This window comes from Gossypium hirsutum, chromosome D05 (genome assembly GCF_007990345.1).
Source record: "Gossypium hirsutum isolate 1008001.06 chromosome D05, Gossypium_hirsutum_v2.1, whole genome shotgun sequence".
Lineage (NCBI taxonomy): Eukaryota > Viridiplantae > Streptophyta > Magnoliopsida > Malvales > Malvaceae > Gossypium > Gossypium hirsutum.
This window is the reverse complement of record NC_053441.1, coordinates 44,881,098-44,902,669: the sequence shown is the minus strand read 5'-3', so window position 1 is coordinate 44,902,669 and position 21,572 is coordinate 44,881,098. Positions and strand designations below refer to the sequence as shown.

The window sequence follows — 21,572 nt, the reverse complement described above, 5'->3', positions numbered from 1 at the left end:
CATTTGGGGAATGAGATCCCACGTAAGACCATGTCTGGGACATGGCGTTGGCACCGAGATGAGAGGTTTCCCGAAAGACCATGTCTGGGATATGGCATGGGCACTGATATGAGAACTCCCATGTAAGACCATATCTAGGATATGGCATTAGCAATACAAGAAACATCCTATGTAAGACCATATCTGGGACATAGCTTTGGCATGTTATTATCAGAAAAGAGTCCCAAGTATCCTTATTATTCCAATGTGGCTCAACGGGCTAGTAAACAAATTATGTTCCATGAAAGTTCAGGTAAAAGCATAAATAGCAAATTCAGGTGAGTTATAAGAGTTAAGAACATATTATGTTATGAATTGAGAACCAACATTTCAGCAAGAGAAGAGTATGTTATAATCATGAGTTATCTAATTAAACAAGTAAGTGAATGAGTAAGAGATTAAGTAAAGAGGAAATTAAAGATCATGACACTTGAGTATATTTATTTGTGTTAAATGTTGTTATTTATTTGCTCGTAAACTTACTAAGCTTTATGCTTACTTATTTTATTTTCCTTCTTTTATAGTATTGCAAAGCTAATTCGGGGATCTTAAAGACGTCGGAGGGCGCTCACACTATCAACAACAACAACAACTCGGTATTTTATGATGATCAATGTTTGAGCTATGGCATGTATGGGGACTTAGTCATTTTGAATGTATGTCCTTATGATATTGCTAAAGGATGATGTGTAAATATGTGATAATGTTTAACTATTAAAATGGCTAAGTAAGAATATGTTTGGTATTATGAATGCCTAGGTGATAGTTTATGAAAGAGTAAAAATTTGCAATGAAATAGTTTTGGGACAGCAGCAGTGACGTGACTTTGAAAAATCACCAAGGATAGTATAAAGTGAATTAGAGAGTGAATGATATATAGAATTAAAGCTTATTGAGTCTATTTTCACAAAAAAAAATAACGGTGTGGGTAAAGGAATTTTATATTCTAATATATTTGAAATTTGGTTAGATAGGGTCAGAATGGTTTTTGGAGTCCCCTGTTCTAACTTTAGAAAATCTTTAAAAATTGTAAAAAAATAATTATGAGATATAATTTATATGTCTAGATTCCTTAGTGAGTCTATTTTCTATAAAAACAAGTGAGAACACCATATGAAAATCATAAGATGAGAAAATTGATTTTTAGTGAATAAAGGTCAGAACCGTCATGCAGTGAAACAGGGGAGACTTTAATGAATAAACTGTACTAATTGGCTAAATTAAAAATTCTGAAAAGCGCAGGTGCACAGCATTATGGTGAACAGTGAAATAAATTTTAAATGCAAATTTTTATGCCCCGAACTAATAAATTAAGTCAAGTAACGCCCCATGCTCAACTCCGGCAACGGTCTCGGGTAAGGGGTGTTGCAACACTAGTTTAGGGATGTCATCATTTGAAGCCTTGTATTTAAGAAGGTGCAGATCACCCATCTATTGGATGGAACTCAGCAGAAGCAAAATGGTTGGTCCTGACATGGTATGAGAAACAAAGGAGAAAGTTTCAATCATTCGAACCCATTTGAAAGTTGCTCAAGATCGACAGAAAGCATATGTTTATTTAAAAAGGAAAGAAATCTTGTTTGAAGTAGGTGGCAAGGTATTTTTAAAGGTTCCTCCTTGGAATAAAGTCATAAGATTCAGTAAAAAATGGACGTTAAGCCCGCGTTTCATAGGACTATATGACATTCTGAAACAAGTTGATCCAATGGCGTATAGATTAGCACTGCCACCAGAGTTTTCAAAGATGCACAATTTGTTCCAAGTGTCCATGTAAAGAAGATATTTATCTAATCCAAATCATGTTGTGCAAGTTGAAGCAATGAAAGTGAAGCTAGACTTGTCTTTTGAAGAAGAACCTATTCGCATTTTGGCAAGAGAAGTGAAAGAATTTAGCAACAAAAGAATCTCGTTGGTAAAGGTATTCTAGAGAAATCACAATTCAAAAGAAGCCACCTGGTAAAGAGAGAGTTTGATGAAAGAACAATATCCTCAGCTATTCGTATGTAAAAATTTCGAAGATGAAAATTTCCTAAGTGGGGGAGAACTGTAACAGCCCGCCAGACGAAAATTATATCGAGTCACTGTTTGGCGTTTAAGTTGTTTACGCTAAGGGTAGAAAATAAGTAAGTTAGTGAAATATCCATTGTTGACTAGGTGGCGTATTTTGTGTGCCAGCATTAATGGCATTCAACATCTCGTGCTAATTGTCTTAAACCTCTTAACACCAAAACTTGTATGGACAATTATTAACTTCGTTTTTGCTTTGTTACATTTGGCTCAAAGCTTTATTTATTTTAAGGATATGTTAATTTTTATTAATTAAAAATATTATATAAATTGTAAGAAAATGAATACAAAAATATCATTTTATATAATACTTAATTATTTTTATCTATTAACCAAAAAATATTTACATAAATATATATGATATTTAATAATTTTAAATTATTTAAAAATAAAAAAGTTAAAAAATTATTATATATGTATCTATATTATTATTCAAGCCTCTGACTGAGTTGGTGTCACAAGTCAATTGAACACTAATTTAATTAAAGAAACTACGAAAATGTCATTTCGTAATTAAAATAAGTTATATTATTTGATGATATTCTTACTTAAAAAACAATAGAAAATTTGATGTAGATACTATGTGTAAATTCCTTGCATCTCCAAGAAGAGCCAAGCAATCTAAGGATTACCATAACTTTGTCAAAGTATCTTCATACCTCTCCAAACATTCTCACGCCACGGTTAATGGCTCTCAACGTCTCATGTGAATTGTCTTAAACCTTTTAACACCAAAACTTGTATCAACAATTATTAACCTTCATTTTTGCTTGTTACGTTTGGCTCCAAGGATTATTTATTTCAAGGAGTTATTAATTTTTATTAATTAAAACAAATACATAAGTTGTAAGAAAATGAATACAAAATATCATTTTATATAATACTTAGTTCTTTTTATCTATTAACCAAAAGAACATTTACATAAGTATTATATTTAATAATTTTAAATTATTTAAAAATTAAAAAATTAAACAATTGTTATATACATATCTATATTATTAATTAAGTCCCTAATTGAATTAATATCACGAGTCAACTGAACACGACCAACTGAATTAAAAAAATTACGAAAATATCGTTTCATAATTAAAATAAATTATATTGTTTGAGGATATTTTAATATTTATACTTAAAAAAATAAAAAAATTGACGTGAATACTACATGTAAAACCCTTGCATCTTCAATAACAGCCAAGCAATCTAAAGATTACCAAAACTGTCAAACTATCTTCATACCTCTCCAAACATCTCACACCACCATTAATAGCTCTCAACATCGCGTATGATCTGTCTTAAACCTCTTTAACACCAAAACTTATATCAACAATTGTTAACTTGCATTTTTGCTTTACTATGTTTGGCTCAAAGGTTTATTTATTTCAAGGATTTGTTCATTTTTATTAATTAAAAAAATAATTACATAGATTGTAAGAAAATGAAAATGAAATATCATTTGATATAATACTTTATTTTATCTATTAACCAACAAATATTTATATAAATATTAAATTTAATAATTTTAAATTATTTTTAAAAAATAATTTAAACATTTTTTATATACATATTTATACTATTATTTAAGCCCCTAATTGAGTTAGTGTCATGAGTCAACCGGGCACCAAATCGGTCACAAAAATAACGAAAATATCCTTCTGTAATAAAAATAAGTTATATTGTTTGAGGGTATTTCAATATTTTTCCTTTTAAAAAACCAATAAAAAATTTGATGTGGTTGGAATTGATCTTATGCTATTAGCATCAATAAAACATTAAATTTCCCACTAAACCAAAGCTTTATTTTAATTTACTATACGCATTTTAATTTTATTATGCGTACTTTATTAACTCCATCAATTATATATGTTAATAATGTTATTGATTGGGGTGTCATAAGTGAGCTCGACACTAATTCAATATTGATGACAACACCATGATAAATAATTATAGTACATTTAATTCTTAATATGATGTATTTACATGCTTAAATTTCATTTTACTCACAATTTAATTTTTTTTTAATTTTAATATCGTACATATATTTATTGTATTATTATTAATTAATCCCAAATTATACATTTTATTATTTATTACATGTTATTTTAAAACAATATATATTCTAATTACATAGTTTTCATGTGATAAAATTTCTATTTTTAATGTAATTTTCTTTCCCCTACCATTCACATTAGCCATCGTTACTATTTTCGCATCCGAATGTACATATGACTGATTTTTTTTTCACCATAGGTAATTTAATCATAACTAATTTTATCAGTTTTTAAAGTTATCAAAATTTAATAAGCATCACTTATTTAGGTTTTTAACTTTATAATAAATTCATTTTAATTTTTCATTTAATTTTTCGTTTCTTTTAGCTCTTAAATTTACATTGTTTGTTAAAGTATCTAAAAATTGATGAAAAAATTAACTCTATTAACTTTGTTGACGTAGCATCCACATGACAGTACATGTGTATGCCACATTAGCAGATAATTAATTTTTTAAAAATTAAAACTATTTAAAAAATATTTTTTAATATTTTATACATTTAAAAAAACAATTACTTTTTAAAAATAATTAAGTATTTGCTAATGTGGCAATTCATGTGCATACTATATCAGCAAAGTCAACATGCATTAACTTTTTTATCCATTTTAAAGTGATTGGATAACAGTGCAAGTTGAAGGGTTAAAAGAAATGAATACTTAAATAAAAGACTAAAATAATTTTTTTGTAAAGTTGTAGAATCAAATAAATCATTATATCTTCTACAATATAATGGTACATTCAAACCAACCATAATCAATACTACACCAAAACAGGCCTTTAGCGGCGTTTTTAGTGGCGTTTGGGTAAAAAACGCCGCTAAAAATTAGCATTAGCGGCGATTTTCAAAAGCGTCGCAAAAAACCTAAGCCGAACGACGTCTTTTTTATATATTTAGGAACTTTAGTGGCGTTTTTTAAAAAGCGCCGCTAATGCTCAGGGTTTTAGCGGCGTTTTTTAAAAAGCGTCGCTAATGATCGGGTCTTTAGCGGCGTTTCTAAAAAAGCACCGCTAATACTCGAGGATTTAGCGGCGTTTTTAATGAAGCGCCGCTAATGCTCAGGTCAATAGTGACATTTTTGCTTCAAACGCCACAATTTTTTTTTGCAAAACGGCGCTGTTTTTTAATTATATTATTTTACCGCACAATTTCAAATGAAAATCGATCCCCCTTCTTTTTTTCCCCCTTCTTTTTCCCAAAATCGATCCCCCTCACCCTAGAAATCTCTTCTTCTTTTTTTCCCCATTTTATTTTTGCCAAACCATTTCTCCCCTACCCCGATTCCTTTTATTTTTCCCCCCAATTTCCCCAAATCGGCAGCCCTCACCCTAGAAATCTCTTCTTCTTCTTCCTAATTTTTTATTTCATCAAGTCACTGTATTGACAAAGTGCCCCAAAGGAAAATTTATTTGGGTTTTTATTTTTCGAAGTCACTGTGTTGACGAAGTTCCCCTCACCCTAGAAATGCCGTTGATTTTCTTTTTGTTTCACATTTTCCTACTGACCAAACAAAGGGTTAAAATAGAATGTTATTTTACAGTATCTATGAGGATTTCCATATACAATTTACATAAGTATTAGGGTTTATGACATTCATCGGTAACCCCTTTTTTATTTTTTGAAGTGCCGCTTTCTTTAAGGATCAGCATTTCAGTGAACTCTGTTGGACTTGAATTTGAGATGTGTAAACTGTTTGGGTGTTTGGAAAGGCATCAACATGCACGAAAGTTTCTACTTTTTATTGTAGGAAGATGAGTCTCCTCCAGACAGATATCAGGTTGATATAATTTGTTTTTAATCATTTTTAGTTTTCCGTAATGTATTCACCATCAACATTTTGCTGAATGTGGTTCTCTCTAATATTTTCCCTTCAGAACTAAAACCTCGATTTCATACGTCACGATTTCATGGTTCTGAGGATGTGGAAGGTGAAGTAAGTATTTTTTTCCTCCTTTTGTGCCAGTCAATCAGATATTGTAAATAAGTTCTATAGCCCTTTTTGTTTTAGAAAGTTCTATTTTCCGGTGGAACTTTTTCTGAAGTGATCATTTTGGTACAGGATGATGACTCATTCAATGTATGGAACTTAAGGAAATGCAGTGCAGCAGCTCTTGATGTTCTATCAAATGTGTTCGGGGATGAAATTCTTCCAACTTTGATGCCTATTATTTAGGTAACTTAACTGTTGGGGATGTTAAAGTTAGAGCATGGAAATTGTATCTATATCTAATATTTATGTTGATTTATTTCAGGCCAAGTTAGCTGCTACTGGTGATGAAGCCTGGAAAGATAGGGAAGCTGCTGTTTTGGCTCTTGGCGTAGTTGGTGAAGGTTGCATTAATGGTCTTTATCCTCATTTGTCTGAGGTAATTCTTCTTGTTCTGTATTGATGAACAAAGTTCTGAGGCAGATTATGAGGTGAATAATAAATTGTGAATATATAATTTGCATTTGTTTTACTTAAATCAAGTTATGCTCCATAGTTTATCGTTGTTTCTTTTGCTTTGCTCTTTCTTTATTTTCTTTTCCATGTTGTTGAACTAATAGAAAAAACATATTTATGTCTGCAGATTGTGGCATTTTTAACACGTGGAGTTGGTATGTCTATTTCTTTAAAATCTTATGAATATGATTTTGTTTTAATTACTTGTATTTGCAACAGTAGATTTTTTACAATATGTTAGAATCTCTTCTCTTCTTTTTTTTTCTTTAAAAAAATCAATATATTTTCATGTTTCAAAAGAAATGTGATAGCTTCCCTTCTCCAGGAAAATAGAAACCTTCTAGTCAAAAAGCAACAGATAAGTTGGAGTGTGTTTCAAATAATTCAAATGTCAAATTCTTTAAGATTGATCTACAGAATAGTTCTCAGGTCATCCTTATATCCTGGATTCCAAAAGTGTTAACGTGGATTTTCTTTCTTGATGTTATAAATATATATGTTATTCAATAATTTTTTAAAGGACCTGGATTTATGGTATATCTTTCCCTTTCCACTAATTTCTTCTACTTTAATTGTTACTATGAGTGTTGTATGCATATGCTATTTTTTTTCGTCTTTCTTTATTTTCTAGGGGGAGCTAGATTCAGACTCTTCTAGGCTCCTAAAATCACGAGGATTAGGTGCTAATCACTAGATGCCATGCATAAAAATGAATATACAAAAGGTAACCTTCAAATAGAACTGTTTCTCAGGTTAGTTTAATGCATTTGTAGTTATTTTTTATTTAGCAAATCGTAACATTCACCTCACTAACTTTTATGGTACGTTTAGAAGTAATAAAAGCTTCATCCATTTGGATCCTTCCTGGTTTACCATATATTTCCCATTGGAAGCTTTCTGGTATTGTTCATGGAGGGAAAACCCCATGATTTGTTGTTAACTTTCTAGGATGGAGACATGGTGGCAAAAACATGAAATGACTTGCTATGTGCATTAGGAAGCCCTTCAAGGCTTACTTTTGGCATGGTTTGTGAGATGTGGGAGCTTTAAACCACTCTATTTTTGAGTGCTTTTTCATGTGACAGAAAGTGTGAAAATCGTTGTTGCTGTTTCATTCACATAATTTACGTTCTTTTAAATTGTTAGTTTTATTATTGGAATTGGTAAGATGTGTGCATCATGGCCTGTATGATATACCTTTCATTCTTTATGCATCCAATCAGAATATAATTTATTTATGTAGCTAAGCAAATGGTGTAGAAGACAGGCTTAACAACTCACCTTTAACAATAAAAAATGCCATATGATTGAATCACATTACCTTCTTTTTGGTGCTAAATGATATTGCTATCTTGGTTTGACCAAAACAAGGCCATTAATGTTAAAAATGATGGTTAAAATTTGAGTTTTCTTTGCTCATAAGGTGGTGGGTAGAGAGCTAGATTTAAGCTTTATTAACCCTAGTTAACTTGTTGAGAGTCATTCCAACACTATGTTTGGCTATCCTTTTAGTTAATTAGACTGTGGCATACTATATTTAAAAAATAGGTAAAAAAATACATACACAAATACACAAATTAAAGAAATATTTTTTAAAATTTTAAAAATGTTAGAAATTTCAAAACAATTGTAAAAATAATAGAAGCTATAAAACATATCAAAATTATGAAATTTTTTTTTAAAATTTATAAAAGAATATATAAAAATCGTTAGAAATTGTAAAAGATTGTACAAAAAAGTTATTAAAAATTTAGAAAACAAAAAAACTTGTTGTATCCTATAAGAAAGTATATCCTCGTTAATTACACTTAGAACGTTAAAAATTTGGTATAAAAATTGTATATAGCTAAAAGTACAGTCAATTTTTATAAATCTTATTTTAAAATATTTAGTAATAATTGAATAAATTTCCATATTAAGTTTTAAAGATTTTTAAACAAATCAATTTTTAGTACTTTACTAATATTTCTAGTAGCATGTTCATTCAACCTGGTTTTTTATTTAATGTATAGTGTAAGCTTTATTCATCTATTTATCATGGTACATATGTTCTTTCTGTTTTATATTAAAGTTCTTTAGAATAATTGAACACTCGACAATAGTGGTAGACACACGAAAAACATGATATTTTGAATATCATGTTCACAGATCATGGAAAATTCTTTATACATTATCATCACTGATGGTACTTACAGAGGGTTCTGTTTCCCCACTGCTTTAAATATTTTGCTTGTTCTTCAAGCATTTGGATTTGATGATTTCACTGATATTGCAAATTTCCATCCTAAGTTTGAAATTTCACTACTTTAAATATTTTGCTTGTTCTTGAACTTGTAATATACTCGGTAACATTTTGATGGTACTTATAATAATAGTGCATAATGGTCATGTTCTGTCTTTTGTAGGTTACTTGTGTTGAAGAAGAAGCTGTGCTGTCCCAGGAAGCCTACATTTTGCTCTATGCTAAACAGGGTATACCTTGGTTTTCAACTGCAATAGAAGTGCAAAAGCCTTGTGCAGACCCTGGAATTTCTGATTCTTCACCAAAGTCTTAGATGACATAGACTTTGCCTCCAATCTTGAGGTGGAAAAGAGTGCCAATTGCAGCGCCAATGAAACTAAAGATGTTGCTGATAGAGCTGGAACTTAATTCTCTTGCGATGTGTATAGTCATAGGTAGGTTCAACTAGTCAGTCTGTTTCTCATATGTATTATTTATTTTAGTTTTGATTCTAAATTTTTATTTTTACTTTAATATTTATGACAATTTGAGTTCTAACTTTTGGATTTTAATTGTGTTATTAATTTATTATTTTAAATTCTAAAACTAAATTTATTAATTTTTATATTTAGTTTTAAAGTTAAAATTTTCATAGAAAATTTAATTTAAATAATATTTTTTATTTATCCTTAAAAGTATATTTAAAGTTCAAATTTTAAAAATAAAACATAATATAATATTTATCATAAAAATAAATATTATTTGATTAAAATAATTTTTTTAAAAGGTTATGTTTTTAGTGGCGTTTTTGCGAGAAGCGCCGCTAAAGATTTGATCTATAGCGGCGTTTGTGATAAAAAGCGCCGCTAAATGTCATGGTTTTTAGTGGCGTTTGTGAGAAAAACGTCGCTGAAGCTCATTGTCTTTAGCGGCATTTGTGGGAAAAAGCGCTGCTAAAGGTCTTAGTCTTTAGTGGCGTTTGTGGGAAAGCGCCGCTAAAGGTCTTGTTCTTTAGCGGCGTTTATTTCTAAAAACTCCGCGAAAGTTAGCGACGCTGTCATTAACGGTGTTTGTTGCGGTGCTTCTCAAAGCGCCGCTAAAGGCCTAAAAAGCGCCGTTAAAAGCCTATTTTGATGTAGTGATAAATTGTATTTTTGGCAATATTTGAAACAATTATATAACATAAATAATTATATCAAAATCAATATAATAAAAATTAATAACATACAAAAAAATATTTTTTTAATACGACTATAACATAAAAATATACCGATAACTAATTAGCGAGTCCAGTGATGGCTTTGATTATGTTAGACTGAGAGAGATAGATACACCAACCTCACATACCACGTGCCATTCAGCCTTAATTGTTTGTTGGGGGCTGCTTCAATCTTTGAAGGCTATTAATAAGCATTGGGTCACGCACGTGACTCTCCGCTACCCGTTTATTAAATGTTATTTATAGGACCAAAGCTCTTTGCCAACCTTAACCCTCATAGCAGCTTATTCAACACCATCACCATCACCATCACCATCACCACCACCACCACCACCATCACCGTCCCCGCTTCCATCTGCTCCTAGACTGCTTTTATTTTATTTATTTATTTATTTTTCTGTTTGAAACAGTATAGAATGGTGACCGTCGAGGAAGTCCGTAAGGCTCAACGTGCCCAAGGGCCGGCCACGGTGTTGGCGATCGGCACATCAACTCCACCAAATTGCGTTGATCAAAGCACGTATCCTGACTATTACTTCCGTATCACAAATAGTGAGCACAAGACTGAGCTGAAAGAGAAATTCAAGCGCATGTGTAAACTTCTTTTTCTCTATATTTAGCCTCATTTCTCATTCAGAAGATGCTTTATTGGAGTCACTTTTTTCTAGAAAGTTTTAGCTTATATTTAAATTGAAATTTAAGGTGATTTTGGCATGAAAAGTAGAAGCGAGACGAGGGATGTGCATGGTTAAAATTTCATCACACAAATTTAAACAATGTTAAATAAATATACTGAACATGATATGGATTATTATTAGTTATATTGGTAGTTGAATTAAAAAAATCTACAGTTGGTTTTCGAAAGCTATCATGTGCTTTTAATTAGTTTTTTTTATATATTTTTAAAAAAATAATATAAGAATACTTGATAATTTCTGAAATTTGCTTGTGCAGTTTTTTAATTTCATTCTTAATATGCAACTAAATTATCCTATGTTTAAATACAATTAAATATATTTAATGTATGTTTTGGATGTTGACATATTTAATTATATTTATGAATGATATGAAAATAATACGAGACATATAGAACACATTTACAAATCGTCGTATCTGGGTAATATCATTTTCATGCGAAGGATTTAAACAATATGTACAGTGAACTGTAAAATTTAAGATTCGAGTTTTAATATTTAAATATATTTCTATTTTATATAATAATTTTTAAGTGTTAATATCGATATCTGTAATTTTTATTTAACTAAAATCATTATATTTTTATAAAAGCAAAAATTGTAGAAATAGAAACCAAACTAAATAAAAAATAAATTATTATAAATATGTACACATTCATAACATAAGTGGAAGAAAAAAAATTATGAAAACAAAAAGTCTTTAGAAAATGAAAGGAGTTAAATATGATAATTATTTTTTTAAAAAAAGGTAACTTTTAAGAAAATATCCTTTTTTTCTAAAATGAAATAAAGCATGTAAAAAAATAAAATATTTTATTATTTAATGTTAGTTTTTTAATTTAATTTGTTATAATTACAGAATATCAGTTCAATTAATATTATTTTTTTAATTATTAAAAAAAATCTCTTTTTGTTTATCAAAAAATTCTTTGATGATGATATGTGATTATATGATTTAATTTTGATCAAATATAAATTTATTTTTAAGCGTTTAACTTAGATTAAGATGATATTAAAAGTCACATTTTAGGCATCTATTAATAATATGCTACATTATATTTTTTTTAAAGAGCATGAATATAATACATCAAGAAACATCAAATTAATTCTTATTTTAATTTTTATGTTTAATTTTTTTTATAAAACTCTAAAATCTTGTTTTTTTACACTAAATCCTAATCTAGTCCTTTCCCTAAAATCATAAAGTTTAAAATTCTAAATTTAAATTTAATTGAAAAAAATCATAAAACTTTTATTACTAGTACTAATTTTTAATATTATTTAGTTTTTATGTTAATTTTATTTAATTAATCCACACTAATTAGAATTAATATACTATTAAAGAGAATTGATTTTGTGTTAGAAAGAGAATTGATTTTCTGTTAGAAAATGTAAAATATTAATTAGCACACATTTATTAAATGGGAAATAATTATATGAAACATGAAAATTGTCTATTTTTAATAGTTTTATGTCACATCAGTATTTTCATCATGAAAAAAATTAAATTCAAATTAAAATATTAAAATTCAAAATAAATCTATGTGGCATAAAACTATTGGAAATATATAATATCTTAGTTCCATACAATTTTTTCTCTTTATTAAATACCTTTATTAAATACCTAAAAAGTAATTTTTAAATCATCTCAGTTTAATTTAAACTCACTCTAAAAAAAATAATTTAAACTCATTTTTTATTAAATATTAAGTCTGGAACGTAAAGATGCTTTAATTTCGAAAGTAAGCTAATATTGTTGTTCCTTTTGCAGGCGAAAAATCAATGATTAAGAAGCGGTACATGTACTTAACGGAAGAGATTCTGAAGGAGAACCCTAATGTATGTGCATACATGGAACCTTCATTAGATGCTAGGCAAGACATGGTGGTGGTTGAGGTGCCAAAGCTCGGCAAAGAAGCCGCCGCTAGAGCCATTAAAGAATGGGGCCAGCCCAAGTCCAAGATCACCCACCTTGTCTTCTGCACCACCAGTGGCGTCGACATGCCTGGCGCCGACTACCAGCTCACCAAGCTCTTGGGCCTCCGCCCCTCCGTTAAGCGCCTCATGATGTACCAACAAGGCTGCTTCGCCGGCGGCACGGTGCTGCGTGTGGCCAAGGACTTGGCCGAGAATAAAAAAGGTGCTCGAGTCCTCGTTGTTTGCTCGGAAATCACCGCCGTCACCTTCCGGGGACCTAGTGACACTCACCTAGATAGTCTCGTCGGCCAAGCGTTGTTCGGCGATGGTGCTGCTGCTGTTATAATCGGTTCGGACCCGATTCCTGAAATCGAGAAGCCATTGTTTGAACTTGTTTCAACAGCTCAAACAATCTTGCCAGACAGTGACGGTGCCATTGATGGTCACCTTCGTGAAGTGGGTCTTACGTTCCATCTCCTCAAGGATGTTCCAGGGCTTATTTCTAAGAACATTGAAAAAAGCTTAGTTGAGGCATTTCAGCCATTGGGAATCACTGACTGGAACTCCCTTTTCTGGATAGCTCACCCAGGTGGTCCAGCCATATTGGACCAGGTGGAAGCCAAGTTAGCCCTTAAGCCTGAAAAGCTACGAGCCACAAGGCACGTTCTTTCAGAGTATGGGAACATGTCGAGTGCCTGTGTGCTGTTCATTTTGGATGAGATGAGGAATAAATCAAGAGAAGATGGGGTTCAGACCACGGGTGAAGGGCTCGAGTGGGGAGTCCTGTTTGGGTTCGGACCAGGGCTCACCGTTGAGACGGTGGTTCTCCATAGCATCCCGGCTTAAACATGGCCCTGCGTCGCAGTCGTCGTCATCATGTTATCTGGTTCCACTTCCCTAGCAATTTTATTTGGGTTTATATATTATTTTCTTTGAATTTGCGTATGGGTCTTGTCATCATGTTATGGAACTCATGTACCAACTTCTTTGTGACAATAATAAGTTCTCATTTCACCTTGCCTCCGTTGCCAACACCCAGCAAAGGGTAGAGATAAAAGAAAAATAAATGAGAGCCAGACCAAACAGAAACACAACGTAAAATGAACTTGGTAATTTTAGGCAAGACAAAAATAAATTAGAACACAACAATATAAAATAAAACCAAGGATTTTTTTTATATTTGGAGTTTAGTGTATTTTCTTGCAATTACATGAAAGTGGCATATTTGGATAGTTATTGTAATTAGAGGGTTTTAGTGATCTATAATTAGGGGTGAATATCTAATCGAGTTGATGAATCCTATTTTAGCAACTGAATTCAATTTGAAAATTTTTCGAATCGAATAAAATTGAATCGAGTCAAAATTTTGTAGTCAAGTTAACAAATCCTCTTATTTATACTCAATGTTGCTTTACATGGACCGATTATTTAACTACATAAACAATATAATGATTTTGCCTTTCAACTTAATGAGTAAACATTTATCAAAATAATGTAGTTTTTTTTGCCTTATAACTTAATGGTTTTGATTTTTAACTTTAGAAAAGGTAAATATTTATCAAAACGACGTAGTTTTGTCTTTTCTTATTCGAATTTCGGATAACTCGAACTGTGTAATTCATATTCGAGTTAACCAAAATATTTAATTTTTTATTCGAGTTGATCTAAATAACTCGATTAACTCAAACTATTTAATTTAAATTTTGAATCTTTTATCAAGTTTTTCAAATCGAATCGGATTTTGCTCACCCCTAGCTGTAATTGATAATTGGAGCATCCCGATTAGGGCAATACTATCCTTATGGATTTGGGTCATAATTTATCCCTGAACTTTTATACATTATATCAATTGAGTCATAATTTAAAAAATTAACCCTCAAAATTTACTAATGGTCTCAGTTTGATTCTAATTCTAACAAATATATAAAATTACATAAATATTTTCAAAAAATATAATAATAAATTTTAAAAAATATAAAAATATAAAAAATTATTGATAAGAAATAATATATAAATATTTAAAATATATAAAAAAATTCAAAAAATATAATAATAAATTTAAATTTTATATCAATATTTATATATTAATATTAAATAAAATAAAAATCCCTCACCCTTATCCTTGTCCCTCTCCCCTTCCCCCACCAGACCTCCCTCACCACCATCATTTTCTCTCTCCCTCTCCCCTTCCTTCACTAGACCTTCCTCACCACTGACATTCTCTCTCTCCCTCTTTGCTATTGCAGTCCCTATACCAACCAAGGATGGGAACTTTATTTTGCTCATGAAAAAAAGTGAAAAAGTAAATATTTGTCTAAAAAATAAGTGATGAAACTTGGGTGGAATCTAATCCAAACTTGGGTGGGGGATTTTTATTTTATTTAATATAACTATATTTATTTAATATTAATATAAAATTTAAATTCATTATCATATTTTTTGAAAATATTTATGTAACCTCCCTAACTCAGCCCAAACATTATGACCAAATTCTAAAAGTTACATTGGCCACTGAAATGGCCTAGTATAACCAATAAGACTTGAAAACATTCTATTTTATTAACTATTAGAAAACTTAATGTAATTTTCTTGGGATTATCAAAACGTTGGATTATTAAGTCGAGTTAATTTAAGAGTCCAGTTTAATAAGTGTCGTGACATTTGAGAAAAATTTAGTTGATTTCATCAATTTGCCTTTTTAAAACTCCAATTTCATTATTACACAGTAGAAAAAGTGACGCCTCTTAATTTTAAACTTAAACATGCCAAAGTTAGACCTATTGTTCATTTGACCAGTTTATATGTTATTTAATGAAATGCAAATAAAATATCAAAATCAAACCCATGCCACATTTCAAAAATTAACAAAATTATAGTCTCAAAAACCATAATAAAATTAAGGTAATTTAAAAATACTTTATTAAAAAAAACTGAGACAACACCTCCAAATGTCGTGCATGATCCTAACCTTGAGGATTATCTGTAAGGATAAAACTATGGGGGTGAGCACTAAAAAGCTCAGTGTGAGTCTTAAAAAAAATATCAGTGAAGCACACAAGCTATTAGTCATTCGGTAAAGCATAGCATTACAGTATACAGTATTCACAACAATTGTGCATAGGCATGCTCATATGAAAACAATGCAGAGTTCTTACCCATCTGTCTGCTACACACAATGGGTTCCCCAGAACTCATCATCTATACACCAAAACAATAGGAGTTATAGCTCAATGTCGATAAACCATCGGTAACAATTTTTGCAGTTAGACTACTAGTAATTTCTGGATAAATCGTAGTACCTCGAACAATACTCCAGGGTTGCAGATTAACTGCCAGTACTCCATGGAGCTCTACCATCACCAGTCAATCCCTATCCCCATGCAGTGCAATATGTCATACCAATTGTGTATCATACCATGCTTATCAATAACCATTCATGCTTAACATGCATCCCATAGATCATTATTGGTGTCATACTTTACATGTAATCAGTATCTATGGTAATAATTAGTGGCATGCTTACATGCAATCAGTATGTACGGTAACAATCAGTGACATGCTTACATGCAATCAATACACAGTATCAATCAACATGCTTAACAATACATGACATGTAATAACATGCATTTCATCAATCCATCAATATCAATAGGCATACAAATGATTATCCCTTAAAGCACATACACACTTGGTTATTTAAAGCCCTAGAACATTCGACCAATGCCAATTAGGCCATTTAGTGCATTCAACCAATACAATAAAGTACATACATACTTTCAACATTCATCAAACATACAAAGTTAATACCTACACTTGAAAAATGAAAATTCGAAGCACTAGACTTAAATCCGCAACTCCTATATTCAGATTTGACAAGATCTCGATTAGATCTGCACTATCATGAACAAAACACAGTAAAAAAATAACCTTTAGATTATCACTTAGGCTCGACCAAATTAAGAAACAAGATCAGCTAATCAAAATTGATTTCCAAGATCACTACTTACACTTTTACTGCTTCAAAATAGAGATGCAAATAATCTTTGATGTCATTGTTGATTCGAGACATACAATTCTGGACCTTTCTTAAAAAAACAAAAATCAAACATGAGATTTGACCAAGAACACTTGTAACATTCGACCATAACAGAGAAAATAGAAAAGAAATACGAGATCAGGTCTGATTTGAATTCAACTTAAGCTTATCGAATTTAGATATGTGATAACGAATCAACATAGGAAAATGAATGGTCACTTGTAGAAAACCAAAGGAGATTACCAATAGAGAAAGAAGATAAAAAATAAAATAAAAAAGAATAGAAGAAAAATAATGAAGAAACAAAAACCACAAGTGGAGGAGGAAGGGGAAGAAAGATGCATAACATAAGGGCCACTATGTGTGTAATATCCCTAAATCGAGTCTCATAGTTTATGGTATATTTTTTGGGTTTCGAGTGTGAAACTAGTAATTTATAAGGTTTCTAGTAATTTTTAATTTAATATAGGAGGTTAATTTCATTTAAAATCGATTAAACAATAATCTGAAAAATTAAAAAAATTTTGAAAAATAAATTTTAAAGATTTTAAATAATTATTAGTGAAAATAATCAATTTGGGTTGAAAAAAATAATTTTAAAGGAATTTTTATTGGGATAATTTAAGTAAAATTTAAATATTAATTAAATAGGATTTAATTGGAAAATAAGTGAAATTTTAGAGTATTTATATGGAAAATAAACCTTAAAATTTAGAATTTTGGAGGGAAATTATTAAATGGTAAAATAAAGGAAATGTGGGAATGGCCATTAGGCAAATTTCCCAATTTTTAAATTTCTGGTGGGTGTTTCAATTTTAAAGCTAATGTATCTAGCCCACTTTTCAAACATTTTACATCAGATTAGAGAGCTTTAAAATTCATTTTCTTTGCATATTTTAAAGATCTATCATCAGAGAATAGATCCAACCAATTTCCTTCTCAAAAGTACTCTCTCAATTTACCCGAAATTATTCTCAAAAGTAGCAAAAAATATTCTAAAATTTCTCAAGTTTCTTAAATCAAGATTTTCAATCAACGAATTTAGAGTGAATTAAAGGTGATCTTCAATCTTAAACTTGTTTTTATGATGATTAGAAACTTTTTTACATGATTTGAGAGTCAATTAAAGGATTTTTATCAATGTCATCTTCTTCCAAGAACACATGGTTCTTTAATGATGGATCTTGAATTTTGAGAGGAAATCCACAAATCAATGGATGTTCCAACTCAAAACGGATCTATTAAAAGGTTTTTGATCTTATTTTTCAAGATTAAACATGATTTGTGAGGTAATTTAAAGAAATCTGAATTTCATCATCTTCATGAATCGATTTTCTAGAATTTTATGAAATTGATTTAAAGATGAAATTGATGCTTAATAGAAGTGTATTTAGTCTAGTATTGATGATTGAAAGTGTTTAGGAGGGCTAGAAAGATCGATTTTGTGAGGAATCAAGTTTTCGACTTGATGTTACAAATCCAGTATGAATCGATTTTCTAAAATTTTATGAAATTGATTTAATGATGAAATTGATGCTTAGTATAAGTGTATTTAGTCTAATATTAATGATTGAAACTGTTTAGGAGGGCTGGAGAGATCGATTTTGTGAGGAATCAAGTTTTTGACTTGATGTACAAATCCAGTAAGGTATCTTTGTGAGAGGATTTCGATTAGTATAGTTAATTAAAATTCGTGTTTAGTATAGCATTGGAAAGGTGGTAATGTATACTTTATCTTTGTTAAAGCTCCAAATCTTGAAAAGGGTCGAGCTAACTGGAATTAAAGCTTGGATTTGCTTGATTGATCACTTGTTTGTGGTAGAATAAATTGTGTGGTGAGTGTTTCTAAGGGAAATTTGGTAAATTGACCCTCATTTATGTTTAATTAGTAGCTTAATTGATTATTTCTATTGATTATTTATGGTGGAATGACTGATTTTTGCAAGATTGATATTATATGTACAAGAGTTGAATTTTTATTGAATAATGGTAAGTAAGCATTTAGGTGATTTTTGTGCAATTTTATTAGGCTAACTATATTGATGATTAAGGCATGTTTATTGGAGTTTTTGGTCATGATATATTGGTGTTACAATAGGTTATTGAACATTGGAAAATGGCAAATGAAATGCTTGATTTAGTTGGGTGTTAAATGGCTATGTTACATGTTATACATAAGCATTTTGTCACATTAAATTGAGCACAATAATGACTGATTTATATGCTATGTTAGACTGAATATATTGGCAACATGCATGGTGGATCCATTGGATATAGTTAGCATGCCATAGGATTTGTGAGTACTCACTTTTATTTGTGACATTGTGAGCATATGGCTCTAGGTGGACTGATTTGTTTGGAGTAGATAAAGGAGTGTTGAGTATGAGTCTCCACTCGTTAGGTTATTTGAGGCGCTATAAAGGAGCGTGTGCTTCGGCCCACTCAACTTGGTGGACTGTATTTGATATTTGTAGGAGTTCGGAGATCCGTTTATTCGATGTATAATCACCCGATTAAGCCATGAGAAGGGTATGCCAATATATTTATGTGTGATTATTGTTATATCATTCAATGTTTGTAAACCATGAATGATTTTTACTAGTTTTTTTATTAACATTCATTGAGCTTTTTAAAGCTCACACCCTCACAATTTGTGCAGATAATCGTCGGGCTTGAGGAGCTAAGGAGCTGAGCAAGAGAGTTCCAAGAGATTTAGGCTTGGTAGAAACTTTATTACACGTTGTAGATATTGTAATCGGGCATTGTGGAACTCCTGAGAATTAGTTTAATTTTGGTTGTAATTGGAATTTGGACTTTGGACATTTTATTTTGGATGGTTTTATAATAATTTTGAGGCATGTTTGAGTTTAATTATTGAATGATTTACAGTGTATTGGTGCTTAATAACAAGGTGATTGATAACACGGTGTGTGAGGTATGAAATTTATACTAATGATTGTTTAAATGAAACTTCCATGGAGTGGTTTACTAGCGACTAATGTATGCCATTTGTTTGAATTATTCAGTGTTTGTTATGCATGAAATTGATTGCCTAATTCTTTATAATTGAGGCTTGATTGATGTCAATAAACTCAATTGAAGGTGTATGTATATGTATGTTAATTAATCGTAGTTAAATCGGGTTTAATTGGCCATTAAAATATGCAAAATCAGGTTTTAAAACAAGTTTTTCGCAAAACTAGATGCAGTGCTTTTCACACGGGCGTGTGAATGTCCACACAGGAGTGTGAGGGGTTGAACACGTGTAACATCCCAAAAAATTTGAGGGTCAGTAAAATCGGGTTTGTAAATCAAGAGAGAGTGGTCATGCCTTAATTTTTAAGAGTATCTATACATTTTTAGGAAATAAATGAGGTATTGGTTTGTTGGTTAAGTGTTAGTGAAACGTTCCTTGAAACCCAAGTTTGAATCCCTTCTCTCTCACCATTTTTATTAATTTTCAAATTGTGTCTTAAACCCTAGTATGTGACATGCCTTATTTTTAAAATAAATATTGAGAAATTATTTCAAGAATGAGGAAAAATCCCAATGGTTAAAAGAAATATGAGAAAGAATGGAAATTAATGAGGTCCCAATTTCGAATCCTTTTCCCTGCAAAAATAATTAAATTTTGCAAAAGCCCTTGTTTTTTTAATGTGTGTGTCATCCATACCCTTGAACTCTAAGTATAAATATAAATTTTTATTGTATTTTTCAGCCTTTAATTCAAAATTTCCCTACCCTAGCCGTTCGCCATCTTCCTCTCCTCTTTTCTCTTTAATTTACTTTCTTTCTCCCATTGTTGTCGTCACTTACACCTCCCATTTTACCATATCTTTCTTATTCTTTTTGCATAAATATTGTGTACCATCTCCTTTACTCTATCTTTTCCATTTATCCTCATATAAATTAGCCCCAAATCTGAAATCTTGAACTCCAAGATCGATCCCAAACATTGCCAAGAAAGTGTCATTGCCGTTTCTCTCAACTAGCTTAGGTAATATCTCTTTTCTCTTCAATTTCTTGATTAATCTTGTCAATTAAAAACCAAAATTTCTAGATCTGGAATTTGAGAGATTTTAAATGATTTCAAAGGTATATTTTTTATATTTTAATGAGATCTCAAACCGTTTTAAAATTTAGTCCCAATTTTAGCCATCATGGGTGGTGGTGCGTGCGCCTATGTGCAAGAAAGGGGGTTGTTTTGTTTCTTGGGTCAGATCCCACAAATCGTGAAGCATAAGTGCAATTAAGGATAACTAGTTTGTTATTTCGACATAGTTGTTGGATAAAGGTTATAAATTGATTAAATGAAGGAATTTAATTATTAATTAGTTACTGATTTTCTAGTATATTATTAAATTAGGTGCTGACTCAAATGCCCCAAATCATCCGTAATGGTGAAGAACGATTGTACGTACGGTTCGCATCGCTACAGTGTAAGGAACCCAACTAGTTTGGATTCATAAAATAGTTATAATTTCAAGGATTTTTTTGAACTGATAAGTGGGTGTTTGTGGGCTGGTTTAATGGTAAATTGATTGAATTTATATTGAATTTTGGTTTAGGTTTGTTTAAGGAATTATTAAGGAAAATTGGAAGATTCGCTAGTGCGTTGTGAGGAACCGAAAAATAATGTGTGGTTCCTAAACTCATAAAATTGTTTGAAAATGTTAGATATCATGTTATATTTGACAAATTAACTTGCTGATTCGATTGGCTTAATAGCCAAATTATTGATTTTGTAATTGGCTGAACCAGGTACGTTTCGAGTCTTAAAAGACTGACACGTTGGGAAACTAGTTTGATTGTATGAATGTTTGATTGAGTTTGTAATTGCATATTTGAGTTACGAGATATAAGAATGTTTGACTGAATGATATAATGT

General features: G+C 30.6%; 2 protein-coding genes across 6 annotated transcripts in view; both read left to right on the top strand.

The window, feature by feature from the left end:
* Positions 1 to 9,151, top strand: part of LOC121217184 (uncharacterized) — a 26,429-nt gene extending 17,278 nt beyond the window's left edge. The window contains exons 3-6 of the mRNA XM_041092719.1: positions 5,962 to 6,086; positions 6,213 to 6,281; positions 6,406 to 6,519; positions 9,002 to 9,151. Coding sequence (XP_040948653.1) covers positions 5,962 to 6,086; positions 6,213 to 6,281; positions 6,406 to 6,519; positions 9,002 to 9,151 — 458 coding nt within the window. The remainder of the gene's footprint in view (positions 1 to 5,961; positions 6,087 to 6,212; positions 6,282 to 6,405; positions 6,520 to 9,001) is intronic.
* On the top strand, positions 5,310 to 13,666 carry LOC107934810 (chalcone synthase 2). Of its 5 annotated transcripts, XM_041092877.1 has the most exons (9): positions 5,334 to 5,930; positions 6,028 to 6,086; positions 6,213 to 6,326; positions 6,406 to 6,519; positions 6,724 to 6,751; positions 7,228 to 7,320; positions 9,002 to 9,272; positions 10,447 to 10,630; positions 12,503 to 13,666. In XM_041092877.1, the coding sequence occupies exons 8-9, from the start codon at positions 10,453 to 10,455 to the stop codon at positions 13,492 to 13,494; spliced, it is 1,170 nt and encodes a 389-aa protein (XP_040948811.1). In that variant the 5' UTR covers positions 5,334 to 5,930; positions 6,028 to 6,086; positions 6,213 to 6,326; positions 6,406 to 6,519; positions 6,724 to 6,751; positions 7,228 to 7,320; positions 9,002 to 9,272; positions 10,447 to 10,452; the 3' UTR covers positions 13,495 to 13,666. The 5 variants fall into 5 exon arrangements, with proteins under 5 accessions (XP_040948810.1, XP_040948811.1, XP_040948809.1 ...); XM_041092876.1 differs by lacking the exon at positions 7,228 to 7,320 and having other exon boundaries at positions 5,310 to 5,930; positions 10,452 to 10,630; XM_041092875.1 differs by lacking the exon at positions 7,228 to 7,320.
* The last annotated feature ends 7,906 nt before the right edge of the window (positions 13,667 to 21,572 follow it).

Excerpts from the sequence above, each read along its gene's own strand:
- LOC107934810 (XM_041092876.1), top strand. The coding sequence starts at position 10,453 with ATGGTGACCGTCGAGGAAGTCCGTAAGGCTCAACGTGCCCAAGGGCCG. Across the intron at positions 10,631-12,502 it reads AGAGAAATTCAAGCGCATGT|GCGAAAAATCAATGATTAAG; the intron begins GTAAACTTCTTT and ends TTCCTTTTGCAG.